This window comes from Schistocerca gregaria, chromosome 4 (assembly GCF_023897955.1).
Source record: "Schistocerca gregaria isolate iqSchGreg1 chromosome 4, iqSchGreg1.2, whole genome shotgun sequence".
In the NCBI taxonomy this organism is placed as follows: domain Eukaryota; kingdom Metazoa; phylum Arthropoda; class Insecta; order Orthoptera; family Acrididae; genus Schistocerca; species Schistocerca gregaria.
The window spans coordinates 390,991,289-391,006,963 of record NC_064923.1 but is presented as its reverse complement, the minus strand read 5'-3'; the positions used below and the strand labels follow the sequence as shown (position 1 = coordinate 391,006,963).

At 40.0% G+C, this 15,675-nt stretch overlaps 1 protein-coding gene across 3 annotated transcripts in view; it reads right to left on the bottom strand.

Annotated features, from left to right (window-relative positions):
* LOC126268196 (PHD finger protein rhinoceros) overlaps window positions 1–15,675 on the bottom strand; it is a 199,618-nt gene that overhangs the window by 152,469 nt on the left and 31,474 nt on the right. For all 3 annotated transcript variants that reach the window (XM_049973814.1, XM_049973813.1, XM_049973815.1), the window contains exon 6: window positions 2,332–2,492. In XM_049973814.1, coding sequence (XP_049829771.1) covers window positions 2,332–2,492 — 161 coding nt within the window. The remainder of the gene's footprint in view (window positions 1–2,331; window positions 2,493–15,675) is intronic.

Here is a 15,675-nt window from a genome sequence, read left to right as displayed (position 1 = left end):
AAGTTTCTGGTGATTGGAGAGCTTTTTGCCTGGAATGCTCTTGAGAGCAAAAAGAAGAAAACAAGCAAACACAATTTTGGAAGAAAAGTTGCTGAAGTTTTTGCAAAAGGAAACATTCCAGGCAAACTGCTCTCCAGTCACCAGAAACTTATCTCAAAGCATTAAGGCTTAATTTTCAGGGAAAAAGAGTGACATTTTGAATTTACATCTCTAATCAATTTTTAAAAAATGCCAAAAATAGATGCTACATTTTCAAGTTTCTGCCTATGATTATGGTCATGACTATTTTTCAAAAACAAAGACCACAAGTGCAGGCTGGCTACCCTGCATGGGAGGCACTGGTTTGTTTCCTGCACCATGCCTATTCCCTCGGACAGTCTAAGTTCTATTTCATTTACACTTACAGCCAACTGCCACATTATACTGTTCACACTTTGCACTAAAGGCACAATGAAACAAATCTAGTCAAGGTATTTTGGCCATGCCAAGAGTTTACCCTTACCATGGGAGTGGAGTTGTTTTAGAATCTAATTGCAGCTTTGTCAAGTATGGTTCACATGGCTATAAATGTGTTTCCATAAGCAAGTAACTTTTGCGAGTGCTTGTTGAGGTCTCTACATTAGAACAAAAACTTGCACAAGTTTATTTCAACAATTAGCTTTGGTAAATTAATTTCAGAAACTTGCTGCAAGTACTCGCAGATGTTTCCGTAGAGTTGTGTCATAAGATAGACAAGTGGAAGTTTACAGTGTCTTTGTTAAAAATAGGCAGATGCCACCTTTGTTACATTATTATTATTATTATTATTATTGGCACTCTTGTCGAAGAACAATAGTTACAAAAAAATTAACATAAAAATAAGTGCTTGGGTGAAGAAACGGATACATATTTAAGTTATCACAAAATATTACCACGTGAAAGACTTTCTGACAATACCATATTCTTGTTTTGAACATTTCTTTTCTGGTGTACAATCAAATATTCATAGACAGAATACAAAAATGCAGCAATCTGTATAACCAAGAGATGACCTTCTAATTACTCTTCAACTTTTGCAGAAAGTATTTATTACTTTTATGACAAGTGTAATTAATTTATGTTTCTGCTATATTTAAAAAAAGTCAGCTTAATTTAAAGACATCTGTACTGTCATTCTATCTTCCTTCTGGTGAAACAAAAACTCAGTAAATTCATTTCGTACTTCCTTGTTTGCAGTGGCCAACTATATTTGTTTGGGGATTACAATGGTGCATTTGTTTTGCCCCCCTGTCTTTGTCCCGTTCTCCTTTTGGTCTTGTACATTTTTGTACTGGTACTGAACACACAATACTTCTGCAATTTTCAGAAAACCTTCCAACAATGGCAAGTTTGTCAAATACTCGCAGCAAGTGGAAGAAACGGTTTTCCCTAACTTGCAAAAGCTACTCCTGTAAGTTGACAAAAACTTGTGGAAGTCAACATGCTGGGGACGTATCCACACGAAAGAACTTGCAGAAATAGCTTCTGCAAGCGACTTGCAGAAATTTATTTGTTAGTGGGCATGCACCTTAAAAATGCCTACAAAAAGGCTCTGTAATATGCTAATATGCTGTGATTCAAAATCAATATTCTGCATCTGTGATTATTGAATTGAGTGGGGAAGGGAAATATGTTGAGATACACTTCAAGTCAGAGAAGATTTAGGTTCACCAGCGTAAAAATGCAGCTGCTTCTCAACAGAATAAATCTTTTTTTTTTTTTTTTTTTGAAACATTAATTAGAACCAAAGGAAGAAAACAACCAAACACACTTTCAGAAAAAAGGTTTTTGCAAAAGTATACATGTCTGTCAAAAAGCCCTCATTTTGTAGAATAAAAACATTTTTTTTCTATTTAAATTATTTTATCCGCATCAGTGTCAAAGCACTAAGACCTTGTCTTCAGGCACAAAGTGTGACAGTCTTTTCATTTGCATGTTAAATCTTTTAATAATAATAATAATAAAGAGGCTAATTTCATTGGAAACAGCTGTTAATTTTGCCAAAAACAGGTACACCATTTTCAGGTCCATAATTAACTGGAGCACTTATGGTTCTAGAAAGGATAATTGGCTGGAGTTATCAACTATCTTTGTGCATAATGCTTCCCACACTACATACTGCGTCAAGGCAATAAAAAACTGCAACATACATGAAATGCTATCGCAGCAGCATCCATAGGAAAACTTTTATTTTGATGTATTATAGCTACTTGTATCTCACTATAGAAATTTATGTAATGTTTATATATGACAACTGTTATAGAAAAATGTAGTAGGCAGTTTCTTCTTAGGTCTGGCTATGAATAGACTTACCCATGGCTGCTCTTTCTCCATTGAGAAGTTGTAACCATGCGACATCACAGTCATCCAAATCATACGAACATGCTTTCTCTGCTTTTGTTGGAGTGTTAGACAAGTAATATTCATCACTTGATAGGAATTCATCCTTTGTGATACGGATGTATTTCTTTGGACTGGAAAGAAACACAATTATATTAAGGAGAAAACCAATGCTTGAATGTGACACATACACTAACATTTCTACACGCTCTACAATGATTTGTTTCTTGACTGGGTGGTTAAGAAATAGGTTAAAGTCATACTGTATTGCTAGGTGGAACATCCAAGTTGTACGTATAGCCATTAAGGTATAGAAATAAAATACTTTAGCAAGTTTCAATTCCAGCCATTCATTACCAAAAATACCATCAAATGGGATAAAGTTGTCCACTAGGGTGGAGTTGGCCATAAAGTTCAAAACATGTTATTCTACATAACTATATACTGGTGATGGAAATTCTGTTATTTGTTATATTTACTACTCGAAAGTTCATAATTCGTGGCAATGGCTAAATGTACAGTATTCCAAACCTCTTTCTGAACACTAACCATTTTCTGATGGAATGACGATTTTTTAACCTTTTTAATGAGCTAAAACTCTTACTCATGTGACTGGCATAAAACAACTCATGTGTCAAGGTCTTATATATGTAACATACGGACTCTTCGCAATGACAACTAGAACAATAACAAAAGTTAACCTATAACACTTACTCATTGACAGACACATAAATAAAACATTGTAAATTCTTATTGGAATACTTGTATAGCTGACTGTCCTTTCTCATGTGGTTCTTTTATGAACAAACATTTCTTAATGCAGCAATAATGTGACCTAGTGAATGCAGCAACAATGTGACACAGTTGATGCAGTAACAACCGTCTATGACAAAGTCTTCGTTGTAAGTGTCTGAATTTGTCACGCACATCGCAGTTCTGTTTGTTGCATCATACATGTGAAATCATAACAGTTGTCAGTGTGAAAATACTGCTTGTGCACAAATATAATCAGGGTGAATTGAAGAAATATAGCCTGGATGTTTTTGAGCTATGTATTACATAAATTTTAAGTGGAAAAACAGCATTAACAAGGCTACCCGAGTGTACAAAATTACCAAAGGAACCATGATAAACAGGATTCATGGGCATCATGGTAAAATGCAAGTTGGTCGGCCAGTTTTTAGTGCTAAGGAAGGAGAGTGTATGTTTTTTAGGAATTTCATCAAGCAAAATTATGACTACATTTCTTTATCCTTAAACTTTCTTTGTGTGTTACTTTGAAATTAATATGAAAATTCAATTATTATGCTAGATTTATTTTTCCACTGCTGATAAAGTTACGGCACTGAAATTACCCTAGAGCCATAAACAATATCAATTACCACATAACGTATAATCGATAAACTTCAGCCAAAGGAGTGTTGAGCAATGTTACAACCAATGATAACATAGAACAAAAATTTGATTACTACAGTTCAATGCCCATGATCTGTTAAGTCCAAAGTCGGTTGACTTCACCACATTTGACTATATACGGGATTACATTATTTAAGTAAAATAGCAACATAAGTAGCAATTTATCTTCTCCAGACTTTTATTATTTTTTTCTCCATAGAAGTGTCGACTCATCAGTGGAGGTTTGGAGTAACACTTGCGCTTCTTTAGTTATCATGTTAAAATTAGCTTACTTCAGAAATATACAACAGAGTGTAAACATATTGCCACCACTAACATGTTAATGAAGTTGCAATTGTGACAGAATGATGAAACAGTTTCAAGACAGATCAATAGCGTATGTTCACTTATGTTGTTGCAAACCCACACCAATTCTCAATTCACTAGCCATCAATGGCCCTTAAAATAAATACAATACCCCACTGAAAAAATCATGGCAAATAATAAAGTTTTTCATATTAACCATACTGCAACATGTGGCCTAACACGTACCATACATAAAATCGCAGGCTACAAATGACACTATATGAAGCGAATGAATCAAATTTTTGGTACTAAATAATTTATCCCAAATCTTTTAACAAAGGTTGCAGAGCAGTTGGCATGTGTGTGCCTCCAATCTCCTAGTATAATGAGTCGGTCACCAGCTGTGCAAAAATGGGCAGAGAATGTTCCGTTCACTCTGTCCAGCCAGTTGGTGCCAGTCCACTGCATTTGATGCTGTTACTGTGTGCTGCCCCATCAGATAACACGGGGATACTTTCTGCACTGCTTCAAGCTGCTTCACACTGGCCCCTAATTTGTGAGTAACACGGTTATTTTGCATGTACCCTAGGAGGGCCATCAGGATTAACATTGCCAACTTACATATGGTTGACTGCGAACGGTTGCTTCATGGAAGATTGCAAATATATTTAGAATTTAATCCTTGACAATGTAACACAGTTGATGACTAAGAACTTTAAATCATAACGATTCCCCCCCTCCCCTCCCTTGCCACTAGTTTAATAGTCCCAACCAGCAGGATTCCAATGATGACCTATGATTTAAGAGCTAACACACAAGCCTGAATAAGTGATCCTGTTATAGAGGAAGACTGGCTGGATGTCAAAATATATATGCATGAGAGAGAGAGAGAGAGAGAGGCAGGGGGGGGGGGGGGAATTTCGTCGCAAAATATCGTCAAGTACTGTCCTTATCAACCAAGATCCTCCTGCCGTTTTCTCTGTGCTGCTCATGACGTGATCTATGACACTTACTTCCATTTACTTGGCAATACAACTTCTACTGTAACTTATTCCTCTGATACCCTTGTAAAGGAATTAAATGGAGGAAAATTATGCAACAATTTGCAAACATAAATGCCTTTCATAATTACAAAGTGAATTCTTACTATTACTCATATGTACCATAAATGAAAATGAATGGTTAAACGTGGGCACAGAAACATCCATACAATTTTTAATTCAATTTGGTCCACTAGCAGCACAACCCAGTGTGGACAACAGCTTTAAGCTTCTTTGGCAGGGCAGATGTACCTGCTTATTTTAAACAAGTCTGGTTTACGATTTTATGTAAAGTGATTCCAAGAAATAAACCAAAACATATTTCTTGTAAAAGAATCTCAAACAAGACAGTAATCTTATTACATAGTTACAGAAGAAAAATGAAATGTATGTTAAAGTTGCTCAAAGAACACTTTAGTTTTAGGGAAATAACACACACAGTTCTGTTAATAAAACTGAGGATTTTTTTTATGAGTAAACCACCATCTGGCTGTGTATTACTATATTTATCTTCTGTACAATCTAGATTTCAGCTTATCAAGTTCAATGCTAAATGTTGTTAGACCATTGTTATCTCACATTCGTAAAGGCAGTCCAAAGCACAAACACAAAAACATAATTTCAAAGCACCTGACAAGGTTTGAGCCCACACCCTTTTACATGTGAGGACCACACAATTACAACTTTTAGGATTGTACTTCGTAATGACATAAGATCCAAAATATAGATAGTACAGATGATAAATATAGTAATACATGGTAAAATGGCAGTTTACTCTTTTAAAAAATATTGCTTGACCGGCCTCAACATCATAAAAAGTTGGGGAAGTTAATACATTGAGTAGTTGGCAGCTACGTATATTGAAAGGTTGCAGTGGAGGCGAAGGGGGGACAGGGTAGGGGAAAAGAGATGGAACTGAATGAGACAGGGACTATAAGCAGAGTCATGAATGGTGGTGGACCGCGCAGATCAAGACATGTATCGACATTGCAGTGTTGTTCCAAGCAACATTTGTAGTACCTGCACATGCTTTGTGTTTGAAGAAAGCATGCATCCTGCAAATTATGTCTCTAGCTGGCTTGTATAGAATTTTCTGCTTACCACCATCAGCAATGACAACTCCCAACAAATGGAATTAAACTTCACTAAATAACTTGCTTTGCTCATCTTTAATGCTTGCACTGGCTACAGCATTCAAAGTAGTGTTTCGAAAAATACTGAAATGCTTGGCTGTTGGATAATACATGACGTAGGTGCGCAGAACAAACCTAAACGCGACCGCCGTTGTTCCTGACCCCAACTACAATGGAGATTGAACCCAGAAGGACTGCGAGATCAAAAGGAAGAGTTGTAAGAAAATTTCCATCTAGTAACTCAGAGAACCTTTAGGGTGGAGGGTTTGATCCAATCCAAATTGCACAGATTGTGAAGTAACCACTGAATTAGAGTATGTCGTAGTCGTATTCGACATCTTCTGCCACTGGTGGTCAATTCTGCTTTTGGCCAAGTGGCCATTCATTCTGGTGGGCTCCTACTGGAGGCCACACTCACATAACAAGCTGTGCAAATGTTAAATAGAATTGGTATATGACAGAACTGCTTTCACAGGTAAGCCAACCTATGACAGGATAGTATATTCCTGTGACAAGGCTGGAATAAGATGTGTGAGTTGGGAGCATTTCACAGGTCTGCCACCTGGTTCTTCCAAAGAGATGTGATGAATATGTCGTGAGGGGGATGTGGCTTAAGGCTGGAACAAGATAGCTACATCTACATACATACTCCACATGGTGCGTGGCGAAGGTACCTCGTACCACTACTAGTCATTTCCTTTCCAGTTCCAAATGGAGTGTCGTAAAAATAATTGTCTATATGCCTTCATACTAGCCTTAATTTATCGTATACTATCTTTGTCGTTTTTACATAAAATGTACATTGGTGGCAGTAGAATCATTCCCCAGTCAGCCTCAAATTCTAATTAACTAAATTTTCTCAATAGCACCTTGAGAAAAGAACATCGCCTACCCTCCAGGGATTCCCATTTGAATTCAGAAAGGGCCTCTGTAATACTTGTATGCTGATCAAACTATTGCTAACAAATTTAGCAGCAAGCCTTTGAATTGGTTCAGTGTCTTCCTTTAGTCTGACATGGTGTGGATCCAACACACTTGAGCAGTACTCAAGAATGGGTCACAGTAGTGTTCTCTGTGCTGTCTCTTTTATAGATCAGCTATGTTTTCCTATAATTCTACCAATAAACCAAACTTGACCACTTGCCTTGATCGATTCACTTCATACTGCTCTGCAAGTGACTGTGTCAAGCAGCTGTATTCGAACATTAGAGGACTGTCTTCCATACTCATCTGTGTTAATTTGTACTTCACAGGTTTTCATGGGAGAAAAGGGCAAGCTGAATTTTGCATGACCGATACTTTATATTTTGTAGACTGGGTGATCAGTTGATGACCACCCTGGAAGAAGTGTGAAAGACTGTGGTAGGAAGTTCATTATTTCCAGGCACAATGATAAGAAGTCAAGAGTCCTGGTGCAGAAGAACATTGTTAAGTTGTTCCAATCAAGGGAACATAAAGTAACTTGCGTGTGTGTGTGAGGTGCTTCTCTGTAGCTAGTTCATGAAGGTGGTTAAAGAAGCATTAATGTGTGTGTGTTACGGAGAACATCTGAATGCGGGCCCAATTCAGGTCGTGGTGCTTGTCTGTGGAGGTCTTACAAGAGGAGAACTAAACAAAGTGGATAGGGGAGGAGGTGTTGAGGCATGTGGATCGACTATCTTAGGCCTGAGTCCAGATCATAAAGATATCACTGAATCTGAACCAGTTTAGGATCAAGGGTGGCTACGATGATTTCCTCTACATGGCTTATTAATAGGTTGGGAAATAAAGGTGCTATGTAGGTGCCCACAGTCATGCAGTGGATTAGTTTGTGTATATATATATATATATCCTCTCGTACACAATCCAAAAATGTTTATGGAAAAAGATATAGGTGGCAAGACATTGGGATAGGTATATTTCGCTAGTAACAAAAACATTGGTATGGGGGATGTTGGTTTACAGGCAGGTGGCCCAACAGTGACAAGTAGGGATCCTGGTGCTAATGTCGCAATGTTGAGAGGTGGGACTGCTTTGTGGCCTTGATACAGAAAGCTAGATAGTAGGCAATGAGTTGGAGCTGGTGGTCAACAAGAGCTGAGATTATTTCCATTGGAGAACAGCAAACATCTACAATAGGGTATCCAGATCGATTATATTTATGGATTTTGGGAAGCATTAGAACATGGTCAGCCACAGTGTGCCAAATCGCAAGCATGCCAGACACGCAGACTGCATGGACACCGAGGTTCGTCCTGTCTCAGCTTTGCTCAGCCATTCTTGTAAGCACCCAGCAAAGTGCAAAATTTCATTTGTTATTGTGGTGTGGCATTTTTCAGTGAGCACAACTTTCATCAGTTTGGCCGGGACACGGTGTCAGTGCTCTTTAGCCTTCATTATTTGTCTGTGGTGTGCTGTCACACGCCTTTAAAACTGAATATGAATAACAAAAGAGAGGGATGAAAATTCTCAACATCTATTACGCAGTCACATAATTGATGTTTACTGCAAGTTTGCTATGAAATAACATTACAATAATATGCAGCAAAAATTAAAAGATTTAGTTAACCAGGAAAGAGCAAAAAATTGTGATTGACAAATGGGATTAATTGTTCCCTACATCAAGAAGCACTTTATGCTAAACTTGCAGGCATGGAGTCCATAAAGAAACTGGTGGTGCCAGTAGTAAAAATGCAGAAATCACATGCTTTATTCCTCCATTATTTGCAATAGTTTTCAATGGATTTGAATTTAGAGTATGGAGACTTTATATATTATTCCTAAGTCTGTTGGTTAAGTAAAGGGTGTGCCTGGAAAATTGTTTTTGATTTAATACTTGCTACTGTTGAATATGTGAAGGATAAAGAAGTGCAGGAACAAAAATTAGAACATCTGGAATGGATTGACGACCTCGCATTTTTTGTGGTGTTGACTGAATGCTGTAGACAGTAAGACATTGCAAAGTGAGAAGTAACTGATTTATGGTTCGATGGCGAAGTATTTAAAAAGAAAATCACATTGTAGAAGGGACAGTCTAGTTGCCCCAAGCTCACTAGCAATAAAGAAAATGTGAGATATGATGAATTCATTGTGGCCTTGAAAGCATTACAAGGATAGTTTTATAAACATTTTGAGGGCACTGCCAATGTTACATCTGTTTTTGAGCAGCATTTGAGACCATTGGCCATACCACTTGGAAGTGTCACCATGTATGCGAAAATGTAACTGATTGATCTGCTACGTAACTTATATTTTAATGAAAAATCCATTTATGTTAAAATTATTCTGGACGTCTACACTGTTTTCCTCAGGTAAAGTTTCCACGACTCCATAATGAGGTTACCAAAGTGTTACAATACTTCATTCAACACGTGTGTGAAAGACCTTTTTTTTATTATGAAACTAAATAAGACATGATTACATGGCAATCTAAGTGTGAAAATCTGTTAAACTGTCTATATCTGACCGTATGATAACAGTGTGTACCATATAAATATTATATTATGTCTTCAGTGCCCCAAAAAGTAACTAAAAACACTGAATTTTAACTAATTAATGGAAAATCTCATATAAAGATGTGAAACAATTACTAACAAAGAGATAGAGGGGCTGGCCAGTACTTACCTCAGCTCAGTACAGCCGATAGAAACAAAAAAACAATCGAAAATTTAAGCTCCTAGCTTTCGGAATAAATGTTCCTTCATCAGGGAGGAGAGAGGGGAAAGAAAGGGAAGAAGGGAAAGTGGATTTAGTTACTCACAACCCAGGTTATGAAGCAACAGGGAAAGGAAAACAGGGAAGATAGCAAGGATGGAGGCATGGTTGTCAGAGGGAAGCCAAAGATATTCTACTGCAGGTACTGTGCCAGCTTCAAACCAAAGAGGATGCATACAGAAGTAAAGAGGTGTATAGTAAAGATGTAGGATGGAAAGATGCATGAATGGCTAAAGAGGAAAGGGAAAGAGGAGGAGACTGAAAAGTAAATGGGAGTGAGGTTGTTTAACGTAGGTTTAGTCCAGGGGGATGGCGGGATGAAAGGATGTGCTGGAGTGCAAGTTCCCACCTCCGCAGTTCAGAGGGACTGGTGTTGGGTGGGAGAATCCAAATGGCACATACAGTGTAGCAGGTTCCTAGGTCCCTAGAATTATGCTGGAGGGCATGCACCGCTACTGGGTATTGGACATCTCCTAGGCGGACAGTTCGTCTGTGTCCGTTCATGCGCTCAGCCAGTTTAGTTGTTGTCATACCGATGTAAAAGGCTGTGCAGTGCAGGCATGTCAGCTGATAAATGACATGTGTAGTCTCACACGTGGCCCTGCCTTGAATTGTGTATGTTTTCCTAGTAGCGGGGCTGGAGTAGGTGGTTGTGGGGGGATGCATGGGGCAGGTTTTGCAGCGGGGTCGGTTACAGGGGTAGGAACCGCTGGGTAGAGAAGGTAGTTTGGGAATATTGCAGGGTTTAACAAGGATGTTACGGAGGTTAGGGGGACGACGAAAGGCAACTCTGGGTGGTGTGGGGAGAATTTTGTCAAGTAATGATCTCATTTCAGGGGTTGACTTGAGAAAGTCATATCCCTGGTGGAGTAATTTATTGATGTATTCGAGGCCAGGATAATATTGGGTGACAAGGGGGATGCTTCTGTGTGGTCTGAGGGTAGGAATATTGTTGTTGGACGGGGAGGAATGTATTGCTCGGGAGATCTGTTTGTGGACAAGGTCTGCAGGATAGTTGCGGGAGAGGAAAGCACTGGTCAGGTTATTGGTGTAATTGTTGAGGGATTCGTCACTGGAGCAGATACCCGAAGATCTTCCAAAAACCTCGTTCCTTATCACACTTACCAACTTCATCCTCACCCATAATTACTTCACTTTTGAAGGCCAGACCTACAAACAAATCAGGGGAACTGCCATGGGAACCAGGATGGCTCCATCCTATGCCAACCTCTTCATGGGCCGCATGGAGGAGGCTTTCCTGAAGACCCAACAGCTGCTTCCCCTGGCCTGGTATAGGTTTATAGATGACATCTTTGTGGTCTGGACTCATGGTGAAGAAACACTCCTTAATTTTCTCCATAACCTCAACTCCTTTTCGAATCTGAATTTCACCTGGTCCTTCTCCAAAACCAAAGCCACCTTCCTGGATGTTGACCTTCATCTTGTTGAAGCTCACATCCACACCTCTGTCCATATCAAACCCACCAACAAACAACAGTACCTTCACTTTGATAGCTGCCATCCATTCCACATCAAACGCTCCCTTCCCTACAGCCTAGGTATTCGTGGCAAACGTATCTGCTCCAGTGACGAATCCCTCAACAATTACACCAATAACCTGACCAGTGCTTTCCTCTCCCGCAACTATCCTGCAGACCTTGTCCACAAACAGATCTCCCGAGCAATACATTCCTCCCCGTCCAACAACAATATTCCTACCCTCAGACCACACAGAAGCATCCCCCTTGTCACCCAATATTATCCTGGCCTCGAATACATCAATAAATTACTCCGCCAGGGATATGACTTTCTCAAGTCAACCCCTGAAATGAGATCATTACTTGACAAAATTCTCCCCACACCACCCAGAGTTGCCTTTCGTCGTCCCCCTAACCTCCGTAACATCCTTGTTAAACCCTGCAATATTCCCAAACTACCTTCTCTACCCAGCGGTTCCTACCCCTGTAACCGACCCCGCTGCAAAACCTGCCCCATGCATCCCCCCACAACCACCTACTCCAGCCCCGCTACTAGGAAAACATACACAATTCAAGGCAGGGCCACGTGTGAGACTACACATGTCATTTATCAGCTGACATGCCTGCACTGCACAGCCTTTTACATCGGTATGACAACAACTAAACTGGCTGAGCGCATGAACGGACACAGACGAACTGTCCGCCTAGGAGATGTCCAATACCCAGTAGCGGAGCATGCCCTCCAGCATAATTCTAGGGACCTAGGAACCTGCTACACTGTATGTGCCATTTGGATTCTCCCACCCAACACCAGTCCCTCTGAACTGCGGAGATGGGAACTTGCACTCCAGCACATCCTTTCATCCCACCATCCCCCTGGACTAAACCTACGTTAAACAACCTCACTCCCATTTACTTTTCAGTCTCCTCCTCTTTCCCTTTCCTCTTTAGCCATTCATGCATCTTTCCATCCTACATCTTTACTATACACCTCTTTACTTCTGTATGCATCCTCTTTGGTTTGAAGCTGGCACAGTACCTGCAGTAGAATATCTTTGGCTTCCCTCTGACAACCATGCCTCCATCCTTGCTATCTTCCCTGTTTTCCTTTCCCTGTTGCTTCATAACCTGGGTTGTGAGTAACTAAATCCACTTTCCCTTCTTCCCTTTCTTTCCCCTCTCTCCTCCCTGATGAAGGAACATTTATTCCGAAAGCTAGGAGCTTAAATTTTCGATTGTTTTTTTGTTTCTATCGGCTGTAATGAGCTGAGGTAAGTACTGGCCAGCCCCTCTATCTCTTTGTTAGTAATTGCAACACTGAATTTTTGTTTGTTTGTGACCCATGTTGTTGAGGAATGTGAAATATAAAATCATGCTGTATGCAGTACAAGTGCTTTGCCATTTACATAATGAATGTTTGCAGTTTTCCTCCTTCACCTCTAAGCTAAGACTGTGCCGTGGCAGTGGGACCAATGTACAGCCAGGCTGAACGCAACAGCACTCTTGCCAAGGCATAGTTCGCAAGCTGAATTCTTGGCTATACTGCGTTAAAGGATCTGTGTGTGTGAGGGGAGTGGGGGTTTAGAAGGAGATGTAGTTGGGGTGAAGAGGGAGATACACTTGAGAATAAGGGTCTGGGATAGAGGGCACTCCAAACAATTCATCCAAAAGTTTTCAAATTTACTGCAACTTATCATTGCAGCATGGTCACTCTGAAGCAAACCAACCCTGTACAGTGTAAAAATATCCTCATTTCAGAGAGGGAGTGGCAGGAAGCGGCGGTGAGTTTCTTATATCTTTGTGTTCATTTATTTATTTATTTATGCCAAGTTCACAAACAATACTGTAATGAAAATGTATATTACTGTAACGAATATCTAACTTCTCGTTTCTGATATAAATAAACAAAACAAATCCACTCAAAATGAATACAACGTACGCTCAGGAAAGGAATCTTATGAAATCCAATAGCAATTCAAATGGAACTCCTATATGTTTCACAGTTCACAAGCATCACTACTGATCATTTTATATCTACAAGACAACAATCAAACAACCAGTGTGAACTAATTATCTTTCTTCAATTGAATTCACTGTCATATAGTATTATGGTGCAAGTGAGTTGGGATGAAGAGTACCTATCTAGTTCCAATGGATGGCATTTAGATTCTCCTATAGTGTCCATGTAAAGAATTTTATTCAGGACACACTAGTTGTTTTTTGTGAGGATGGAGAGGCTGCCATAATTGATTACTTGTTATTGGATTAATCTCCAGTTTCCAGGAGATGTGACTGGAAGAAGTGAATGTGAATAGATAATGAAAGTTACAGTGCTGATACTGATTAATTACATGGCAGCTCAGTTTATTTCTGGAACTTTTTCAAACATAGCACAAATTGTATTCAACAACTCATCTAATTCTCCATATTAGGAAGAGTTTTAATCCTCTAAAAGAACAAAACTCTGATTTCAGCTATAACACTATTTTTTGAAGTAGAAATATGATATCTGATTCAAAGTGGAGAAATTTGTCAAATATACTAATACAATATGAAATATCTCTGAGAGAGATGTGATCACAAGTAATGTTTGTTGAGAGAAGGCAGTTCCACTATCACGTGAAAGAAATTTTCTTCCTGTTGATGGCGCAAACATTATAGTCCACCTCGAAATATAATTCACATCAATTATCAGTCTGCCTATATAGCTGATCCCGATGTGAAACACAAGGGTTCGATTCCTGATACTACAAAGGATTTTTCTTTGGTGGGAGAACTAGAATTGCTTAAGCTCTACCTCAAGATGCCAACTGAGCAACAAGGTCTGGAAAGTCAACAATGGCAGGGAGAGTGGTCTGCTGAGCCCATCCCCCTCCATACCACATCTGCATGACATGTCACTGCAGAGGATGCCATGGTAGCGGGGTGATATCAGTTGAGCTTTAGGGTCCACTCTCGCAGGGCTGATGCACAGTTCATTCAAATAATCTCCTCCTACATTTGTGGGCTTTAACTCTGAGCACTGCTTGTTGAAGAACATGATATTCATAAAACACTTTTTATACTGTTGAGTGACAGAAAAAAGAATGCCACTGATTAGTGGGAAACAACCCACCACACACATTGATAATTGCACATTTAATGCTCATTGCCACGGAATGTGCAATTTGACTGTCTACTCCATAAGCTAATCAAAATATTTCACATTCTGTCATTCTTAATGTAAGAACCTCTGGAGCTATAACCATAGTTACACCTTACTTACAGCATGGGGCATTGACGAAGTCACTTTGACTTTCTATTGTAAATGTTACAGGATACTTCCAGGGACTCGATCAGACTCAGAATGTGGCTCTCCAGCAGGGATACGACTTCCTAAAATCCAGCCCCGTAATGAGATCCATCCTTCATGAAATCCTCCCCACTCCACCAAGAGTGTCTTTCCGCCGTCCACCTAACCTTCGTAACCTCTTGGTTCATCCCTATGAAAACTCCATACCACCTTCCCTACCCTCTGGCTCCTACCCTTGTAACCGCCCCCGGTGTAAAACCTGTCCCATGCACCCTCCCACCACCACCTATTCCAGTCCTGTAACCCGGAAGGTGTACACGATCAAAGGCAGAGCCATGTGTGAAAGCACCCACGTGATTTACCAGCTGACCTGCCTACACTGTGATACTTTCTATGTGGGAATGACCAGCAACAAACTGTCCATTTGCATGTATGGACACAAGCAGACAGTGTTTGTTGATAATGAGGATTACCCTGTGGCTAAACATGCCTTGGTGCACGGCCAGCACATCTTGGCACAGTTTTACATCGTCTGGGTTATCTGGATACTTCCCACTAACACCAACCTATCCGAACTCCGGAGATGGGAACTTGCCCTTCAATATATCCTCTCTTCCCGTTATCCACCAGGCCTCAATCTCCGCTAATTTCAAGTTGCTGCCACTCATACCTCACCTGTCACTCAACATCATCTTTGTCTCTGCACTTCTGCCTCGACTGACATCTCTGCCCAAACTCTTTGCCTTTAAATATGTCTGCTTGTGTCTGTATATGCGTGGATGTGTGTGTGTGTGTGTGTGTGTGTGTGTGTGTGTGTGTGTATGCGCGCGCGCACGTGTATACCTGTCCTTTTTTCCCCCTAAGGTAAGTCTTTCTGCTCCCGGGATTGGAATGACTCCTTACCCTCTCCCTTAAAACCCACATCCTTTCATCTTTCCCTCTCCTTCCCTCTTTCCTGATGAAGCAACCGGGGATTGTGA